Genomic DNA, 19,381 nt, shown 5'->3' on the forward strand with positions numbered 1-19,381 from the left:
AGAGGCAGACAATTTCGCAGTGAACAGTTGCGCGACTGGGCTATAAATGCAGGTGTAGACAGGTGTAGACAATTAGTTAGAGCGTAGCAAGGAAATGGAAAACAGGTGCGATGGATGACAAGTTTAACAAGGAGATTAGTAATCGTTAGTAATAAACCTATCCTGCCCTAGCATTAGTAAATTAGTAAATGACATGCACGAGAAACGTAAGGTAACATGAACACATGATTAGTCTTGTTAGTTTCTACCCAATCCTGATCTAGCGTTAGTAGTTTTAGTAAATAGGCAAATAGAACATTAGGGGAGTGAAGGACAGAACGAGAGAGAGAGAGAGAGAGAAAAGGCGGAACGCAAGGTTTGCGGAAAAACATGTAAAAGTGTATGCATAACAACGACCAGTTAACGTAACAATAAACATGCATCGAAACATAACACAAAGCGAAACTAAGACGATAATCACTCAACATAACCAGGTAATAAAATCGTACGATAACATAACTAGACATGACAAGAAAATAAATCGTAACGAAACATAACTAAACAACATGACGAACCTAGACAACATAATACATGATAAAACACTACGTGACTAAGACAACATGAATAAACATAAATCAACATAAAACATGGTGAGACAGACCTGAAACGTGACAGTTTCCCTACTTACGTCTTGTTCCCAGAACAACCTAAGCGAAAATAAAGTGATCAAAATATCTGAATATTTTCATATTACACTGAAATTAATTATTTAATTATTCTTTCACTCAGGGAACATTACAACCAGCAGAAAAATTAAACAACTCACATGTCCCACGTTTTGGAGAGACTTACCAGAACTTTCTGCACTGGTCTTCACACTTGATGTATTGTTCTCTAATGACAAAACCAATTCAGATTTCAACTGGAGGGACATTAAACCCACCATCTATCAGTTTTACAAATCTTGTAACACTGATACTATTTTACATTAGTGTCTATTACACTCTAAATTCACACAACACAAGACGTTTTATCTATTTATCCAATTTTGCTGGAAAGCTGAACATTAGCTTTCAGACTACTGTGTGATACCTCTACATTTACAGTAAAATAGCATGCAATTATAATGATGTTGCTTTCGCAAGATGTTTTACCACTAGTGTAGATAAGACCCGAATGTAGATAATGATGATGGTTTACCTCCACATCAGTTAATACACGTCATAGACTACTTCTTGGAAACGGTTTTCTGTGCAATGTTACAAACATGCAGAGCTTCCTGTTTTATCCACCTGCTCATTTATGTAAACCAAGCAAGACTTCCATAAAAGGAAGTCAACCTGGCCAGCCCTTCTGAAATGAGACCATAATGTGAAACTGGTGTATTTTTCATGTGAGGTATTATCAAACAAAGCCAAAACAAATGCACACTGGCCACAGTCGCTATTGCAGATTGGGAAATGTATGGTCGGTTGAATGGAACTGGGGACCTCACGCACCCTATGTGGAAAGTCATACCCATAGTCCAACAACCCATACAGCCTTCTGTGGCTTCAAATCATTTTCGCTGTAAGCTTAATTTTCACATTAGTAAGAGTTATTATTTATTTAATGAAATTATAATGCCTAAACATTCTGGCCCTTTTCAGCTAAAGCACAAAGGCTGGTTAGCTCAGTTAGTTAGAGCGTGGTGCTCATAACCGCAAGGTTGTGGATTCGATCCCCGTGCAGGTCCCGTTTGTTTGCTTCAAAGGTCACTGTTATACATTGACAACTGGCCACTATTGGAGGAACCATGATTATGAGCAAAATCTTGAAGTCCAAGTACCAAATTCTAGAAATGACCATTGACCCAAGCCTAATGTTGTTACCCAGCACTTAAGTTATCAATTAAACCAGTTTATTACACTGTTAACTCACCTGGCTTCTTGAGCCGAAATTGGTTGCTGATATTAAGCGAAAACAAAAACCAGCACATATGGTTCTCTAGGACCAGGAGTAAGGACAACTGACATATTGCTTATTTTTCAACATGTGGCTGGCAAAACAAGCATGGGGGGACCTCGCCTTCTCTTCATTTTGGAAATCCATATACTACATGAAATAAGGTAATGCCAGTGTCCTTTTCACGGCAAGGGTCCAGCAAACCATGTGCCAAGTCTGAGAAATGTCAATAGAATCTCCATTGTTTACTTAGAATTTCTCTGGAGGATTTATCATTGTTGTCCGCGTTGCGGTACCTGTACATACATACATACATACATACAGTTGTGTTCCAATAAATAGCAGTGTGTTAAAAAAAGTGAATAAAGTGCAAACACTTTTCAACAGCTTTTAGTTCCATATTTCAAATGTAGTGGAAACATTACACATTCAATTCCAAATCAAAGCAAGCGTTATTCTTTTTCAGGAGGAAGATTAGGAATATTAATCTGTTCAATAAAATGGCAGTGTTGTTATTTTTCTCTTCAAACTCAAACACTTACTTATAAACTGAAGAACTTCTGGCCCCTAGGAACAGGTATTTCAGCCCTGGATGAACAAACTACATTTCACAGTTCCTGTGAATCTTTGGGTTTTGCTTCAGAAACTGCATTTTTAATGCACCCCACAAGTTTTAGAGGTTGAGGTTGGGGGATTGAGCTGGACACTCCATTGCCTCTATCCTTTTTGTCTGGAACCAAGATGTTGTTCACTTACTCGTGTGTTTGGGGTCGTTGTCTTGTTGAAACACCCATTTCAGGGACGTACTGTTGACGACCACTTGACCCAGGAAGAACGACTTTGCTCTTATCAGTCCATGGAATGTTACGCCATTTCCCTTTGGACCAATCAATGTGTGCGTTGGCTAATTTTAACCGATTCTGCACATGCCCTTTTTTCAACAACGGTGCTTTACGGGGCTTCTTGGATAGCTTAGCTTCAAACAAACATCTTCTGACTGTAACAGCACTTACAGTTAATTGTAGATCCTCTTTGATCTTTCTGGAGCTGATGAATGGCTGAATCTTTGCCATTCTGACTATTCTTTGTTCCGTTCTGCTCGTTTTCTTCCACGTGTTTCGGGATTTGTTGCCATTTAAAAGCATTTGTGATCATTTTAGCTGAGCATCCTATAATTTGCTGCACTTCTTTATACATTTTCCCCTCTCCGATCAGCTTTTTAATGAAATGACGTTGTTCCTCCAAACAATGTTTGGAACGGCCCATTTTAATTAGCAATTCAGAAGGAAATATATTTTATAATAATGTGTGGAACATTTGCTTCCTTCTTCCTTAATACAAGACAATTAATGACACCTGTTTTTTCACAGAATGAATGAATTCTCTAATTAATTCATTCTATTATTTTGAAAACGCCCTTTTCAATGAATGAGTCAATTACTCAAAACATGTCATGCATGTCAAATAAATTATTTGCCATGCAGAACTATCACAACTACTAATAACAGTGGTTCATCAGGTTACTGATGTTTTACTGCTATTTTCTTGAATACAGCTGTACCTGTTATGTTTCTAGTTCTGTCTGTTAGTTTATTTGTTTATTTCTTGTAATTTATCATTTTTCATTATCATATCTGGTTTTCTATTATCACCCATTACTGTTCATTGCATTTTGTCATCCCCTGTTATGCCTGTGTCAGGATGTTTTTGAGCCATAGTCACTCCCCTGTCTGCTTGTTGCACTATTCGGGTTATATCGGAGATTTCCGGAGGTTTCCCATGATTCCTTCCCAGGATCGCATTTCCTTTCTTCCTGCTTTCCTTGCTACTTAATGTTGTATAGCACTATACTTACAAATAACTATTAATATAGATATTGTACAGTATCAATTATATTAACACACTTACTGTCTGTCTAACTAATAAACTAACAGTCACTTATTTAGGGTATTTAGATTTATACACGTAACTTACTAACGATTATCTCCCGTTTCTAGTCAGCTCTGTATCTCCGCCTCTCTGTTCTATCACTGATTACTTGCTTAGTTTCAGCCAAATGTTCGCACCTGCCTCTCACTGTCACTACGTCTCCTAACTCTATGCAAATGTCTACCCCCTAATCCGGAGCCGTCTATGTTACGTGTTGGTCTATGTGCATCCAGTCAGCGTATCCCCCTTGTTATTGTATCATTACCTTATTATGTTCCCCACCTGTTGTCCACTTGTTTAGCCCACCTCACTCCCATGCCCCGCCCAGTTTGTCAACTTCCCTCATTTATTTAAACCCCAGTCTCTGCATTGTTCTTTGTCAGAACATTGATCAATATCCAGTCGCTGATTCATAGTAAGCCTGTATATTTGAGATTCAAGAATGACACCCTTTGGCAGTTTGCCTTATGCTTCTGTTTTGTCTGCTTATTTGATTATTTGGTTTTCCTAGCCCTTTTTGTACTTCAGCCTGTGACTCTCGGATTATAGACCCCTGCTTTGTTTTTTGACCATTCTTTTGCATCTCGATTCTTTGTTTGAACTGTGTTTAACTGGCTTGATTCTGGACTGATTAAAGACAATGTTTTTGCATACTCTCTGGTCTGCGTCTGGGCACTCTTAACCCACTTATCCTGAACAGGGTCGCAGGGGGGCTGGAGCCTATCCCAGCATACATTGGATGAAAGGCAGGAATACACCCTGGACAGGTCGCCAGTCCATCACAGGGCACACACACCATTCACTCACACCTATGGGCAATAAAGACTCTCCAATCAGCCTAACCTGCATGTCTTTGGACTGTGGGAGGAAACCGGTGTACCGGGAGGAAACCCACGCAGACACGGGGAGAACATGCAAACTCTGCACAGAGAGGCCCCGGCCGACGGGGATTCAAACCCAGGACCTCCTTGCTGTGAAGCAGCAGTGCTACCCACTGCACCATCCGTGCCGCCATTTTTCATAGTTCCGCAACACACAAATTTATGACCAAACTGCTTACCTAGCCAAACAAAACATCCTAATATACAAGTAAATATCACAGTAAACAATTAAGGTTTACAGGGAGGTAGGGAGGGACAGGGAGAGGTGAGAGGAGAGACTGCCTACGGGCCAGTGGAAATCCACCAGGTGGCTGAGGGAAGGCTGGAATACGTGCGAACACAGCATGTTCACTGAGGGCTCGGTGTTGATCTTCTTTGCTGGTAAGTTGCAGTGTGCGCAGAGTTAGCTCTGAGTGTTTGTGTCCCAGCAGTCAAATGTCAGGGCTTTTAAAGCGGTGCACTGTGAGCTCCAGACGCTTCCGGAACATTCCTGTCATTTCCACAGTTCTCCACTGGGTGTTGCCTGTGGGGAAATGATGACATCACTGCAGTCATATTGTTCAGCAGGAAGCTTACAGGCCTGGATTCCAGCCAGAATTGTCAGGCTCACAGAGTTATTGTACTTACTGACATTAGCACCTCTAGCATGTCTGAAATCATTTTGTGAATATAAAAATGGATAATTACTTATCAACTCTTGTTGTGTGGGTTTTGTTTTTTAAATTTGTTTCACACAGTGAATCTTTGTTATTCTCACACTATCTGCAGTAGTGAACAGCAGTCTGTTCATATGAAACTTTTGCCGTATATTTTAATTTCATGTCAAATATCAGTAAATATGACTTATTTTTACATGTAAATATATTTTTGGAACAAAATTGTGTGCACTGAAAAGCAATGTATTAGATGTTTATTATTAAAAGAGCCAGGTCACTTCTGTGCTAAACTTGTTCTGAAGAAGATTACACTTGACAGTCCGTCAATCTAAAAGTTACGTGTTGCCACTTATTCTCATTGACAGTTACACATCACTGAAACCATGATGGAAACTAGAAATCACATTTCACAAACACCATCCTACATAATAGATAATAATTCCAAAATATCTTAATTTTTATGTTTGAAAAGTATGTGTAGCCTGTGAAGTTAGCCTTAATTAAACAATCTCCTAACATGATTTGCATTGGATGTACTTGAAGTCTTATGGACAAGCTTTTTAACTGCTTTTTTAAAAGTGATCAAGATGACAATTAAGTCCAATCTCAGCCAAGTTGGAAGACTTTAGATTAAAAAGAAACCCAAGTCTTATCCCCAACTTGCACCAAAGAATCGTAAATGTAATACATGTATACTTTCCGCCAAAAAATATAAATTGAACAGTTAACACATTGAGTAAACAACCAGTCGATATATAATTTCAAATATTAAAAATTTGTACTAAACACAAGAACGAAGGGCTGTGTCTGCATCTCAACACAATAAATATAATTATGTCTGATAGATTTTGATTCTAAGTGGGACAATCTGTGATCAGCCATGCTTCGATGTTTTCTTTGTAAAATCACTGCATAATTGATATTGTTTTTTTAAATATTACACTGCATGCCATGATTGGATGTGTTTATTTCAGTTTACATTCAGTTAAACTTCAAGCATACTGATGAAAATGTATTTACCCCTGAATATTCAAAAATCAGGACAAAGAATGTGATTCTTTATGACTGAAGATGTTTGTTTGTCTTTATTGGCCATTAGATGCAACTATAATCAATAATATAACTTTCGGTATGCTTCAACTGATCATTGATGAAAGATCTCATGTTCAGTGCTGATTAATCATGAAATCAAAAAACCACAAAGGAACAGGTTTAGAATTCAGATTTTATTGACATATAAAATGATTACATCAGCTTCAATATCAGAAACATAAAATGCACATTAAAGGAATGAACAGGGACATTTTTTGGACTATTTCATAAAAAATTGAAAGCATACAGTTTCACATTTCAGCAGTCTTTAGGCAGTTGTGCCCCCTACTGGTGATTCTGTGTCTCTTCTGTGCTGCCCTCTGCCTGTGAGCTCTGGATCTGCAGGGTCTTCTCACCGGGGCTGCAGTGGATGGGCTCCGCTCTCTGGGCTCCCTCAGACAGTGCCTCCGTTGGCGCCTGTATCCGGAGCTGGCCGTCCAACAGGGAGCATGTCACCGCATTGGGGTTGACACCTTCAGGCAGATCAAACTCCTGTCTGAACTCCTGCCTTTTATAGGAGTAGGAGCCCTTTCCATCCTCCTGCTTCTTCTCCGTCTTCCCACACACCCGTAGCTTCCTTCCCACCTGCTTGACACACAGGTCTCCTGGGGTGAACTCCTGAGTGTCCAGTGTGAGGACAAAGTGATCTCCCTCCTTCTCCTGCTTGTATGAGACTGGCTGGATGGTCTGAGAGGCTGGGACTTGGTCCATCTCCTGAAAGATCCTGTGCTGAAGCGTGTGCAAGAGGCCCAGACTGTTCTTCATCTCCTGCATGTGTCTGTGCAGCATCTCCTCCTGAAAGCAGAGAGGTTGTGTCTGTGACCAGAGACTGCCTACGGGCCAGTGGAAATCCACCAGGTGGCTGAGGGAAGGCTGGAATACGTGCGAACACAGCATGTTCACTGAGGGCTCGGTGTTGATCTTCTTTGCTGGTAAGTTGCAGTGTGCGCAGAGTTAGCTCTGAGTGTTTCTGTCCCAGCAGTCAAATGTCAGGGCTTTTAAAGCGGTGCACTGTGAGCTCCAGACGCTTCCGGAACATTCCTGTCATTTCCACAGTCCTCCACTGGGTGTCGCCTGTGGAGAAATGATGACATCACTGCAGTCACATTGTACAGCAAGAAGCTTACAGGGCTGGATTCCAGCCAGATTTGTCAGGCTCACAGAGTTATTGTACTTACTGACATTAGCACCTCTATCATGTCTGAAATCATTTTCTAAATATAAAAATAGATAATAACTTATAAACTCTTGTTGTGTGGGTTTTGTTTTTTTTATTTGTTTCACACAGTGAATCTTTGTTATTCTCACACTATCTGCAGTAGTGTACAGCAGTCTGTTCATATGAAACTTTTGTGGTATATTTTTATTTCCTGTCAAATATCAGTAAATATGACTTATTTTTACAGGTAAATATATTTTTGGAACAGAATTGTGTGCACTGAAAAGCAATCTATTAGATGTTTATTATTAAAAGAGCCAGGTCACTTCTGTGCTAAACTTGTTCTGAGGACGATTACAGTTGACAGTCCGTCAATGTAAAAGTTACGTCATGCCACTTATTCTCATTGACAGTTACGCATCATTAAAACCATGATTGAAACTAGAAATCACATTGCACAAACACCATCCTACATAATAGATAATACTTCCAAAATATCTTAATTTCTAGATTTGAAAAGTATGTGTAGCCTGTGAAGTTAGCCTTAATTAAAAAATCTCCTTACATGATTTGCATTGGATGTACTTGAGTCTAATGGGCAAGCTTTTTAACTGCTTTTGTGAAAGTGTGATCAAGATGACAATGAAGTCCAATCTCAGCAAAGTTGGAAGAATTTAAATGAAAAATATCCCCAGGTCTTATCCCCAAACTGAACCAAAGAATCGTAAATGTAATACATGTATACTTTCCGCCAAAAAATATAAATTGAACAGTTAACACATTGAGCAAACTAACAGTCGATATATAATTTCAAATATTTAAAATTTGTACTAAACACAAGAACGAAGGACTGTGTCTGCATCTCAACACAATAAATATAATTATGTCTGATAGATTTTGATTCTAAGTGGGACAATCTGTGATCAGCCATGCTTCGATGTTTTCTTTGTAAAAACACTGTATAATTTATATAGTTTTTTTTAAATATTACACTGCATGCCATGATTGGATGTGTTTATTTCATTTTACATTCAGTTAAACTTCAAGCATACTGATGAAAATGTATTTACCCCAGAATATTAAAAAACCAGGACAAAGAATGTGATTCTTTATGACTGAAAATGTTTTTTTGTCTTTATTGGCCATTAGGTGCAACTATAATCAATAATATAACTTTCAGGATGTTTCAACTGATCATTGACGAAAGATCTCATGTTCAGTGCTGATTAATCATGAAATCACAAAACCACAAAGGAACAGGTTTAGAATTCAGATTTTATTGACATATAAAATGATTACATCAGCTTCAATATCAGAAACATAAAATGCACATTAAAGGAATGAACAGGGACATTTTTTGGACTATTTCATAAAAAATTGAAAGCATACAGTTTCACATTTCAGCAGTCTTTAGGCAGTTGTGCCCCCTACTGGTGATTCTGTGTCTCTTCTGTGCTGCCCTCTGCCTGTGAGCTCTGGATCTGCAGGGTCTTCTCACCGGGGCTGCAGTGGATGGGCTCCGCTCTCTGGGCTCCCTCAGACAGTGCCTCCGTTGGCGCCTGTATCCGGAGCTGGCCGTCCAACAGGGAGCATGTCACCGCATTGGGGTTGACACCTTCAGGCAGATCAAACTCCTGTCTGAACTCCTGCCTTTTATAGGAGTAGGAGCCCTTTCCATCCTCCTGCTTCTTCTCCGTCTTCCCACACACCCGTAGCTTCCTTCCCACCTGCTTGACACACAGGTCTCCTGGGGTGAACTCCTGAGTGTCCAGTGTGAGGACAAAGTGATCTCCCTCCTTCTCCTGCTTGTATGAGACTGGCTGGATGGTCTGAGAGGCTGGGACTTGGTCCATCTCCTGAAAGATCCTGTGCTGAAGCGTGTGCAAGAGGCCCAGACTGTTCTTCATCTCCTGCATGTGTCTGTGCAGCATCTCCTCCTGAAAGCAGAGAGGTCGTGTCTGTGACCAGAGACTGCCTACGGGCCAGTGGAAATCCACCAGGTGGCTGAGGGAAGGCTGGAATACGTGCGAACACAACATGTTCACTGAGGGCTCGGTGTTGATCTTCTTTACTGGTAAGTTGCAGTGTGCGCAGAGTTAGCTCTGAGTGTTTCTGTCCCAGCAGTCAAATGTCAGGGCTTTTAAAGCGGTGCACTGTGAGCTCCAGACGCTTCCGGAACATTCCTGCCATTTCCACAGTCCTCCACTGGGTTTCGCCTGTGGAGAAATGATGACATCACTGCAGTCACATTGTACAGCAAGAAGCTTACAGGGCTGGATTCCAGCCAGATTTGTCAGGCTCACAGAGTTATTGTACTTACTGACATTAGCACCTCTAGCATGTCTGAAATCATTTTCTAAATATAAAAATAGATAATAACTTGTAAACTCTTGTTGTGTGGGTTTTGTTTTTTTTATTTGTTTCACACAGTGAATCTTTGTTATTCTCACACTATCTGCAGTAGTGTACAGCAGTCTGTTCATATGAAACTTTTGTGGTATATTTTTATTTCCTGTCAAATATCAGTAAATATGACTTATTTTTACAGGTAAATATATTTTTGGAACAGAATTGTGTGCACTGAAAAGCAATCTATTAGATGTTTATTATTAAAAGAGCCAGGTCACTTCTGTGCTAAACTTGTTCTGAGGACGATTACAGTTGACAGTCCGTCAATGTAAAAGTTACGTCATGCCACTTATTCTCATTGACAGTTACGCATCATTAAAACCATGATTGAAACTAGAAATCACATTGCACAAACACCATCCTACATAATAGATAATACTTCCAAAATATCTTAATTTCTAGATTTGAAAAGTATGTGTAGCCTGTGAAGTTAGCCTTAATTAAAAAATCTCCTTACATGATTTGCATTGGATGTACTTGAGTCTAATGGGCAAGCTTTTTAACTGCTTTTGTGAAAGTGTGATCAAGATGACAATGAAGTCCAATCTCAGCAAAGTTGGAAGAATTTAAATGAAAAATATCCCCAGGTCTTATCCCCAAACTGAACCAAAGAATCGTAAATGTAATACATGTATACTTTCCGCCAAAAAATATAAATTGAACAGTTAACACATTGAGCAAACTAACAGTCGATATATAATTTCAAATATTTAAAATTTGTACTAAACACAAGAACGAAGGACTGTGTCTGCATCTCAACACAATAAATATAATTATGTCTGATAGATTTTGATTCTAAGTGGGACAATCTGTGATCAGCCATGCTTCGATGTTTTCTTTGTAAAAACACTGTATAATTTATGTAGTTTTTTTTAAATATTACACTGCATGCCATGATTGGATGTGTTTATTTCATTTTACATTCAGTTAAACTTCAAGCATACTGATGAAAATGTATTTACCCCAGAATATTAAAAAACCAGGACAAAGAATGTGATTCTTTATGACTGAAAATGTTTTTTTGTCTTTATTGGCCATTAGGTGCAACTATAATCAATAATATAACTTTCAGGATGCTTCAACTGATCATTGACGAAAGATCTCATGTTCAGTGCTGATTAATCATGAAATCACAAAACCACAAAGGAACAGGTTTAGAATTCAGATTTTATTGACATATAAAATGATTACATCAGCTTCAATATCAGAAACATAAAATGCACATTAAAGGAATGAACAGGGACATTTTTTGGACTATTTCATAAAAAATTGAAAGCATACAGTTTCACATTTCAGCAGTCTTTAGGCAGTTGTGCCCCCTACTGGTGATTCTGTGTCTCTTCTGTGCTGCCCTCTGCCTGTGAGCTCTGGATCTGCAGGGTCTTCTCACCGGGGCTGCAGTGGATGGGCTCCGCTCTCTGGGCTCCCTCAGACAGTGCCTCCGTTGGCGCCTGTATCCGGAGCTGGCCGTCCAACAGGGAGCATGTCACCGCATTGGGGTTGACACCTTCAGGCAGATCAAACTCCTGTCTGAACTCCTGCCTTTTATAGGAGTAGGAGCCCTTTCCATCCTCCTGCTTCTTCTCCGTCTTCCCACACACCCGTAGCTTCCTTCCCACCTGCTTGACACACAGGTCTCCTGGGGTGAACTCCTGAGTGTCCAGTGTGAGGACAAAGTGATCTCCCTCCTTCTCCTGCTTGTATGAGACTGGCTGGATGGTCTGAGAGGCTGGGACTTGGTCCATCTCCTGAAAGATCCTGTGCTGAAGCGTGTGCAAGAGGCCCAGACTGTTCTTCATCTCCTGCATGTGTCTGTGCAGCATCTCCTCCTGAAAGCAGAGAGGTCGTGTCTGTGACCAGAGACTGCCTACGGGCCAGTGGAAATCCACCAGGTGGCTGAGGGAAGGCTGGAATACGTGCGAACACAACATGTTCACTGAGGGCTCGGTGTTGATCTTCTTTACTGGTAAGTTGCAGTGTGCGCAGAGTTAGCTCTGAGTGTTTGTGTCCCAGCAGTCAAATGTCAGGGCTTTTAAAGCGGTGCACTGTGAGCTCCAGACGCTTCCGGAACATTCCTGTCATTTCCACAGTCCTCCACTGGGTGTCGCCTGTGGAGAAATGATGACATCACTGCAGTCACATTGTACAGCAAGAAGCTTACAGGGCTGGATTCCAGCCAGATTTGTCAGGCTCACAGAGTTATTGTACTTACTGACATTAGCACCTCTAGCATGTCTGAAATCATTTTCTAAATATAAAAATAGATAATAACTTGTAAACTCTTGTTGTGTGGGTTTTGTTTTTTTTATTTGTTTCACACAGTGAATCTTTGTTATTCTCACACTATCTGCAGTAGTGTACAGCAGTCTGTTCATATGAAACTTTTGTGGTATATTTTTATTTCCTGTCAAATATCAGTAAATATGACTTATTTTTACAGGTAAATATATTTTTGGAACAGAATTGTGTGCACTGAAAAGCAATCTATTAGATGTTTATTATTAAAAGAGCCAGGTCACTTCTGTGCTAAACTTGTTCTGAGGACGATTACAGTTGACAGTCCGTCAATGTAAAAGTTACGTCATGCCACTTATTCTCATTGACAGTTACGCATCATTAAAACCATGATTGAAACTAGAAATCACATTGCACAAACACCATCCTACATAATAGATAATACTTCCAAAATATCTTAATTTCTAGATTTGAAAAGTATGTGTAGCCTGTGAAGTTAGCCTTAATTAAAAAATCTCCTTACATGATTTGCATTGGATGTACTTGAGTCTAATGGGCAAGCTTTTTAACTGCTTTTGTGAAAGTGTGATCAAGATGACAATGAAGTCCAATCTCAGCAAAGTTGGAAGAATTTAAATGAAAAATATCCCCAGGTCTTATCCCCAAACTGAACCAAAGAATCGTAAATGTAATACATGTATACTTTCCGCCAAAAAATATAAATTGAACAGTTAACACATTGAGCAAACTAACAGTCGATATATAATTTCAAATATTTAAAATTTGTACTAAACACAAGAACGAAGGACTGTGTCTGCATCTCAACACAATAAATATAATTATGTCTGATAGATTTTGATTCTAAGTGGGACAATCTGTGATCAGCCATGCTTCGATGTTTTCTTTGTAAAAACACTGTATAATTTATATAGTTTTTTTTAAATATTACACTGCATGCCATGATTGGATGTGTTTATTTCATTTTACATTCAGTTAAACTTCAAGCATACTGATGAAAATGTATTTACCCCAGAATATTAAAAAACCAGGACAAAGAATGTGATTCTTTATGACTGAAAATGTTTTTTTGTCTTTATTGGCCATTAGGTGCAACTATAATCAATAATATAACTTTCAGGATGCTTCAACTGATCATTGACGAAAGATCTCATGTTCAGTGCTGATTAATCATGAAATCACAAAACCACAAAGGAACAGGTTTAGAATTCAGATTTTATTGACATATAAAATGATTACATCAGCTTCAATATCAGAAACATAAAATGCACATTAAAGGAATGAACAGGGACATTTTTTGGACTATTTCATAAAAAATTGAAAGCATACAGTTTCACATTTCAGCAGTCTTTAGGCAGTTGTGCCCCCTACTGGTGATTCTGTGTCTCTTCTGTGCTGCCCTCTGCCTGTGAGCTCTGGATCTGCAGGGTCTTCTCACCGGGGCTGCAGGGGATGGGCTCCGCTCTCTGGGCTCCCTCAGACAGTGCCTCCGTTGGCGCCTGTATCCGGAGCTGGCCGTCCAACAGGGAGCATGTCACCGCATTGGGGTTGACACCTTCAGGCAGATCAAACTCCTGTCTGAACTCCTGCCTTTTATAGGAGTAGGAGCCCTTTCCATCCTCCTGCTTCTTCTCCGTCTTCCCACACACCCGTAGCTTCCTTCCCACCTGCTTGACACACAGGTCTCCTGGGGTGAACTCCTGAGTGTCCAGTGTGAGGACAAAGTGATCTCCCTCCTTCTCCTGCTTGTATGAGACTGGCTGGATGGTCTGAGAGGCTGGGACTTGGTCCATCTCCTGAAAGATCCTGTGCTGAAGCGTGTGCAAGAGGCCCAGACTGTTCTTCATCTCCTGCATGTGTCTGTGCAGCATCTCCTCCTGAAAGCAGAGAGGTCGTGTCTGTGACCAGAGACTGCCTACGGGCCAGTGGAAATCCACCAGGTGGCTGAGGGAAGGCTGGAATACGTGCGAACACAACATGTTCACTGAGGGCTCGGTGTTGATCTTCTTTACTGGTAAGTTGCAGTGTGCGCAGAGTTAGCTCTGAGTGTTTGTGTCCCAGCAGTCAAATGTCAGGGCTTTTAAAGCGGTGCACTGTGAGCTCCAGACGCTTCCGGAACATTCCTGTCATTTCCACAGTCCTCCACTGGGTGTCGCCTGTGGAGAAATGATGACATCACTGCAGTCACATTGTACAGCAGGAAGCTTACAGGGCTGGATTCCAGCCAGATTTGTCAGGCTCACAGAGTTATTGTACTTACTGACATTAGCACCTCTAGCATGTCTGAAATCATTTTCTAAATATAAAAATAGATAATAACTTGTAAACTCTTGTTGTGTGGGTTTTGTTTTTTTTATTTGTTTCACACAGTGAATCTTTGTTATTCTCACACTATCTGCAGTAGTGTACAGCAGTCTGTTCATATGAAACTTTTGTGGTATATTTTTATTTCCTGTCAAATATCAGTAAATATGACTTATTTTTACAGGTAAATATATTTTTGGAACAGAATTGTGTGCACTGAAAAGCAATCTATTAGATGTTTATTATTAAAAGAGCCAGGTCACTTCTGTGCTAAACTTGTTCTGAGGACGATTACAGTTGACAGTCCGTCAATGTAAAAGTTACGTCATGCCACTTATTCTCATTGACAGTTACGCATCATTAAAACCATGATTGAAACTAGAAATCACATTGCACAAACACCATCCTACATAATAGATAATACTTCCAAAATATCTTAATTTCTAGATTTGAAAAGTATGTGTAGCCTGTGAAGTTAGCCTTAATTAAAAAATCTCCTTACATGATTTGCATTGGATGTACTTGAGTCTAATGGGCAAGCTTTTTAACTGCTTTTGTGAAAGTGTGATCAAGATGACAATGAAGTCCAATCTCAGCAAAGTTGGAAGAATTTAAATGAAAAATATCCCCAGGTCTTATCCCCAAACTGAACCAAAGAATCGTAAATGTAATACATGTATACTTTCCGCCAAAAAATATAAATTGAACAGTTAACACATTGAGCAAACTAACAGTCGATATATAATTTCAAATATTTAAAATTTGTACTAAACACAAGAACGAAGGACTGTGTCTGCATCTCAACACAATAAATATAATTATGTCTGATAGATTTTGATTCTAAGTGGGACAATCTGTGATCAGCCATGCTTCGATGTTTTCTTTGTAAAAACACTGTATAATTTATATAGTTTTTTTTAAATATTACACTGCATGCCATGATTGGATGTGTTTATTTCATTTTACATTCAGTTAAACTTCAAGCATACTGATGAAAATGTATTTACCCCAGAATATTAAAAAACCAGGACAAAGAATGTGATTCTTTATGACTGAAAATGTTTTTTTGTCTTTATTGGCCATTAGGTGCAACTATAATCAATAATATAACTTTCAGGATGCTTCAACTGATCATTGACGAAAGATCTCATGTTCAGTGCTGATTAATCATGAAATCACAAAACCACAAAGGAACAGGTTTAGAATTCAGATTTTATTGACATATAAAATGATTACATCAGCTTCAATATCAGAAACATAAAATGCACATTAAAGGAATGAACAGGGACATTTTTTGGACTATTTCATAAAAAATTGAAAGCATACAGTTTCACATTTCAGCAGTCTTTAGGCAGTTGTGCCCCCTACTGGTGATTCTGTGTCTCTTCTGTGCTGCCCTCTGCCTGTGAGCTCTGGATCTGCAGGGTCTTCTCACCGGGGCTGCAGTGGATGGGCTCCGCTCTCTGGGCTCCCTCAGACAGTGCCTCCGTTGGCGCCTGTATCCGGAGCTGGCCGTCCAACAGGGAGCATGTCACCGCATTGGGGTTGACACCTTCAGGCAGATCAAACTCCTGTCTGAACTCCTGCCTTTTATAGGAGTAGGAGCCCTTTCCATCCTCCTGCTTCTTCTCCGTCTTCCCACACACCCGTAGCTTCCTTCCCACCTGCTTGACACACAGGTCTCCTGGGGTGAACTCCTGAGTGTCCAGTGTGAGGACAAAGTGATCTCCCTCCTTCTCCTGCTTGTATGAGACTGGCTGGATGGTCTGAGAGGCTGGGACTTGGTCCATCTCCTGAAAGATCCTGTGCTGAAGCGTGTGCAAGAGGCCCAGACTGTTCTTCATCTCCTGCATGTGTCTGTGCAGCATCTCCTCCTGAAAGCAGAGAGGTCGTGTCTGTGACCAGAGACTGCCTACGGGCCAGTGGAAATCCACCAGGTGGCTGAGGGAAGGCTGGAATACGTGCGAACACAACATGTTCACTGAGGGCTCGGTGTTGATCTTCTTTACTGGTAAGTTGCAGTGTGCGCAGAGTTAGCTCTGAGTGTTTGTGTCCCAGCAGTCAAATGTCAGGGCTTTTAAAGCGGTGCACTGTGAGCTCCAGACGCTTCCGGAACATTCCTGTCATTTCCACAGTCCTCCACTGGGTGTCGCCTGTGGAGAAATGATGACATCACTGCAGTCACATTGTACAGCAGGAAGCTTACAGGGCTGGATTCCAGCCAGATTTGTCAGGCTCACAGAGTTATTGTACTTACTGACATTAGCACCTCTAGCATGTCTGAAATCATTTTCTAAATATAAAAATAGATAATAACTTGTAAACTCTTGTTGTGTGGGTTTTGTTTTTTTTATTTGTTTCACACAGTGAATCTTTGTTATTCTCACACTATCTGCAGTAGTGTACAGCAGTCTGTTCATATGAAACTTTTGTGGTATATTTTTATTTCCTGTCAAATATCAGTAAATATGACTTATTTTTACAGGTAAATATATTTTTGGAACAGAATTGTGTGCACTGAAAAGCAATCTATTAGATGTTTATTATTAAAAGAGCCAGGTCACTTCTGTGCTAAACTTGTTCTGAGGACGATTACAGTTGACAGTCCGTCAATGTAAAAGTTACGTCATGCCACTTATTCTCATTGACAGTTACGCATCATTAAAACCATGATTGAAACTAGAAATCACATTGCACAAACACCATCCTACATAATAGATAATACTTCCAAAATATCTTAATTTCTAGATTTGAAAAGTATGTGTAGCCTGTGAAGTTAGCCTTAATTAAAAAATCTCCTTACATGATTTGCATTGGATGTACTTGAGTCTAATGGGCAAGCTTTTTAACTGCTTTTGTGAAAGTGTGATCAAGATGACAATGAAGTCCAATCTCAGCAAAGTTGGAAGAATTTAAATGAAAAATATCCCCAGGTCTTATCCCCAAACTGAACCAAAGAATCGTAAATGTAATACATGTATACTTTCCGCCAAAAAATATAAATTGAACAGTTAACACATTGAGCAAACTAACAGTCGATATATAATTTCAAATATTTAAAATTTGTACTAAACACAAGAACGAAGGACTGTGTCTGCATCTCAACACAATAAATATAATTATGTCTGATAGATTTTGATTCTAAGTGGGACAATCTGTGATCAGCCATGCTTCGATGTTTTCTTTGTAAAAACACTGTATAATTTATGTAGTTTTTTTTTAATATTACACTGCATGCCATGATTGGATGTGTTTATTTCATTTTACATTCAGTTAAACTTCAAGCATACTGATGAAAATGTATTTACCCCAGAATATTAAAAAACCAGGACAAAGAATGTGATTCTTTATGACTGAAAATGTTTTTTTGTCTTTATTGGCCATTAGGTGCAACTATAATCAATAATATAACTTTCAGGATGCTTCAACTGATCATTGACGAAAGATCTCATGTTCAGTGCTGATTAATCATGAAATCACAAAACCACAAAGGAACAGGTTTAGAATTCAGATTTTATTGACATATAAAATGATTACATCAGCTTCAATATCAGAAACATAAAATGCACATTAAAGGAATGAACAGGGACATTTTTTGGACTATTTCATAAAAAATTGAAAGCATACAGTTTCACATTTCAGCAGTCTTTAGGCAGTTGTGCCCCCTACTGGTGATTCTGTGTCTCTTCTGTGCTGCCCTCTGCCTGTGAGCTCTGGATCTGCAGGGTCTTCTCACCGGGGCTGCAGTGGATGGGCTCCGCTCTCTGGGCTCCCTCAGACAGTGCCTCCGTTGGCGCCTGTATCCGGAGCTGGCCGTCCAACAGGGAGCATGTCACCGCATTGGGGTTGACACCTTCAGGCAGATCAAACTCCTGTCTGAACTCCTGCCTTTTATAGGAGTAGGAGCCCTTTCCATCCTCCTGCTTCTTCTCCGTCTTCCCACACACCCGTAGCTTCCTTCCCACCTGCTTGACACACAGGTCTCCTGGGGTGAACTCCTGAGTGTCCAGTGTGAGGACAAAGTGATCTCCCTCCTTCTCCTGCTTGTATGAGACTGGCTGGATGGTCTGAGAGGCTGGGACTTGGTCCATCTCCTGAAAGATCCTGTGCTGAAGCGTGTGCAAGAGGCCCAGACTGTTCTTCATCTCCTGCATGTGTCTGTGCAGCATCTCCTCCTGAAAGCAGAGAGGTCGTGTCTGTGACCAGAGACTGCCTACGGGCCAGTGGAAATCCACCAGGTGGCTGAGGGAAGGCTGGAATACGTGCGAACACAACATGTTCACTGAGGGCTCGGTGTTGATCTTCTTTACTGGTAAGTTGCAGTGTGCGCAGAGTTAGCTCTGAGTGTTTGTGTCCCAGCAGTCAAATGTCAGGGCTTTTAAAGCGGTGCACTGTGAGCTCCAGACGCTTCCGGAACATTCCTGTCATTTCCACAGTCCTCCACTGGGTGTCGCCTGTGGAGAAATGATGACATCACTGCAGTCACATTGTACAGCAAGAAGCTTACAGGGCTGGATTCCAGCCAGATTTGTCAGGCTCACAGAGTTATTGTACTTACTGACATTAGCACCTCTATCATGTCTGAAATCATTTTCTAAATATAAAAATAGATAATAACTTATAAACTCTTGTTGTGTGGGTTTTGTTTTTTTTATTTGTTTCACACAGTGAATCTTTGTTATTCTCACACTATCTGCAGTAGTGTACAGCAGTCTGTTCATATGAAACTTTTGTGGTATATTTTTATTTCCTGTCAAATATCAGTAAATATGACT

The 19,381-nt window shown here is 40.1% G+C and overlaps 6 protein-coding genes across 6 annotated transcripts; all 6 read right to left on the bottom strand.

Moving 5' to 3' along the window:
* Positions 1-6,596: 6,596 nt before the first annotated feature.
* Positions 6,597-7,458, bottom strand: LOC133142419 (heat shock protein 30-like). The gene has a single exon (XM_061263622.1). It carries the CDS (start codon positions 7,376-7,378, stop codon positions 6,767-6,769), a length of 612 nt encoding a protein of 203 aa, XP_061119606.1. The 5' UTR covers positions 7,379-7,458; the 3' UTR covers positions 6,597-6,766.
* Positions 7,459-8,897: 1,439 nt separating this feature from the next.
* Positions 8,898-9,737, bottom strand: LOC133142403 (heat shock protein 30-like). Its single transcript, XM_061263595.1, has one exon. It carries the CDS (start codon positions 9,677-9,679, stop codon positions 9,068-9,070), a length of 612 nt encoding a protein of 203 aa, XP_061119579.1. The 5' UTR covers positions 9,680-9,737; the 3' UTR covers positions 8,898-9,067.
* Positions 9,738-11,198: 1,461 nt separating this feature from the next.
* On the bottom strand, positions 11,199-12,042 carry LOC133142394 (heat shock protein 30-like). The gene has a single exon (XM_061263583.1). The coding sequence runs from the start codon at positions 11,978-11,980 to the stop codon at positions 11,369-11,371; it is 612 nt and encodes a 203-aa protein (XP_061119567.1). The 5' UTR covers positions 11,981-12,042; the 3' UTR covers positions 11,199-11,368.
* Positions 12,043-13,503: 1,461 nt separating this feature from the next.
* LOC133142439 (heat shock protein 30-like) lies at positions 13,504-14,343 on the bottom strand. Its single transcript, XM_061263659.1, has one exon. The coding sequence runs from the start codon at positions 14,279-14,281 to the stop codon at positions 13,670-13,672; it is 612 nt and encodes a 203-aa protein (XP_061119643.1). The 5' UTR covers positions 14,282-14,343; the 3' UTR covers positions 13,504-13,669.
* Positions 14,344-15,800: 1,457 nt separating this feature from the next.
* LOC133142402 (heat shock protein 30-like) lies at positions 15,801-16,644 on the bottom strand. The gene has a single exon (XM_061263594.1). It carries the CDS (start codon positions 16,580-16,582, stop codon positions 15,971-15,973), a length of 612 nt encoding a protein of 203 aa, XP_061119578.1. The 5' UTR covers positions 16,583-16,644; the 3' UTR covers positions 15,801-15,970.
* A 1,457-nt stretch (positions 16,645-18,101) lies between these two features.
* LOC133142395 (heat shock protein 30-like) lies at positions 18,102-18,945 on the bottom strand. Its single transcript, XM_061263585.1, has one exon. The coding sequence runs from the start codon at positions 18,881-18,883 to the stop codon at positions 18,272-18,274; it is 612 nt and encodes a 203-aa protein (XP_061119569.1). The 5' UTR covers positions 18,884-18,945; the 3' UTR covers positions 18,102-18,271.
* Positions 18,946-19,381: the final 436 nt, after the last annotated feature.

The sequence above is a fragment of the Conger conger genome, chromosome 12 (genome assembly GCF_963514075.1).
Source record: "Conger conger chromosome 12, fConCon1.1, whole genome shotgun sequence".
Classification (NCBI taxonomy): domain Eukaryota; kingdom Metazoa; phylum Chordata; class Actinopteri; order Anguilliformes; family Congridae; genus Conger; species Conger conger.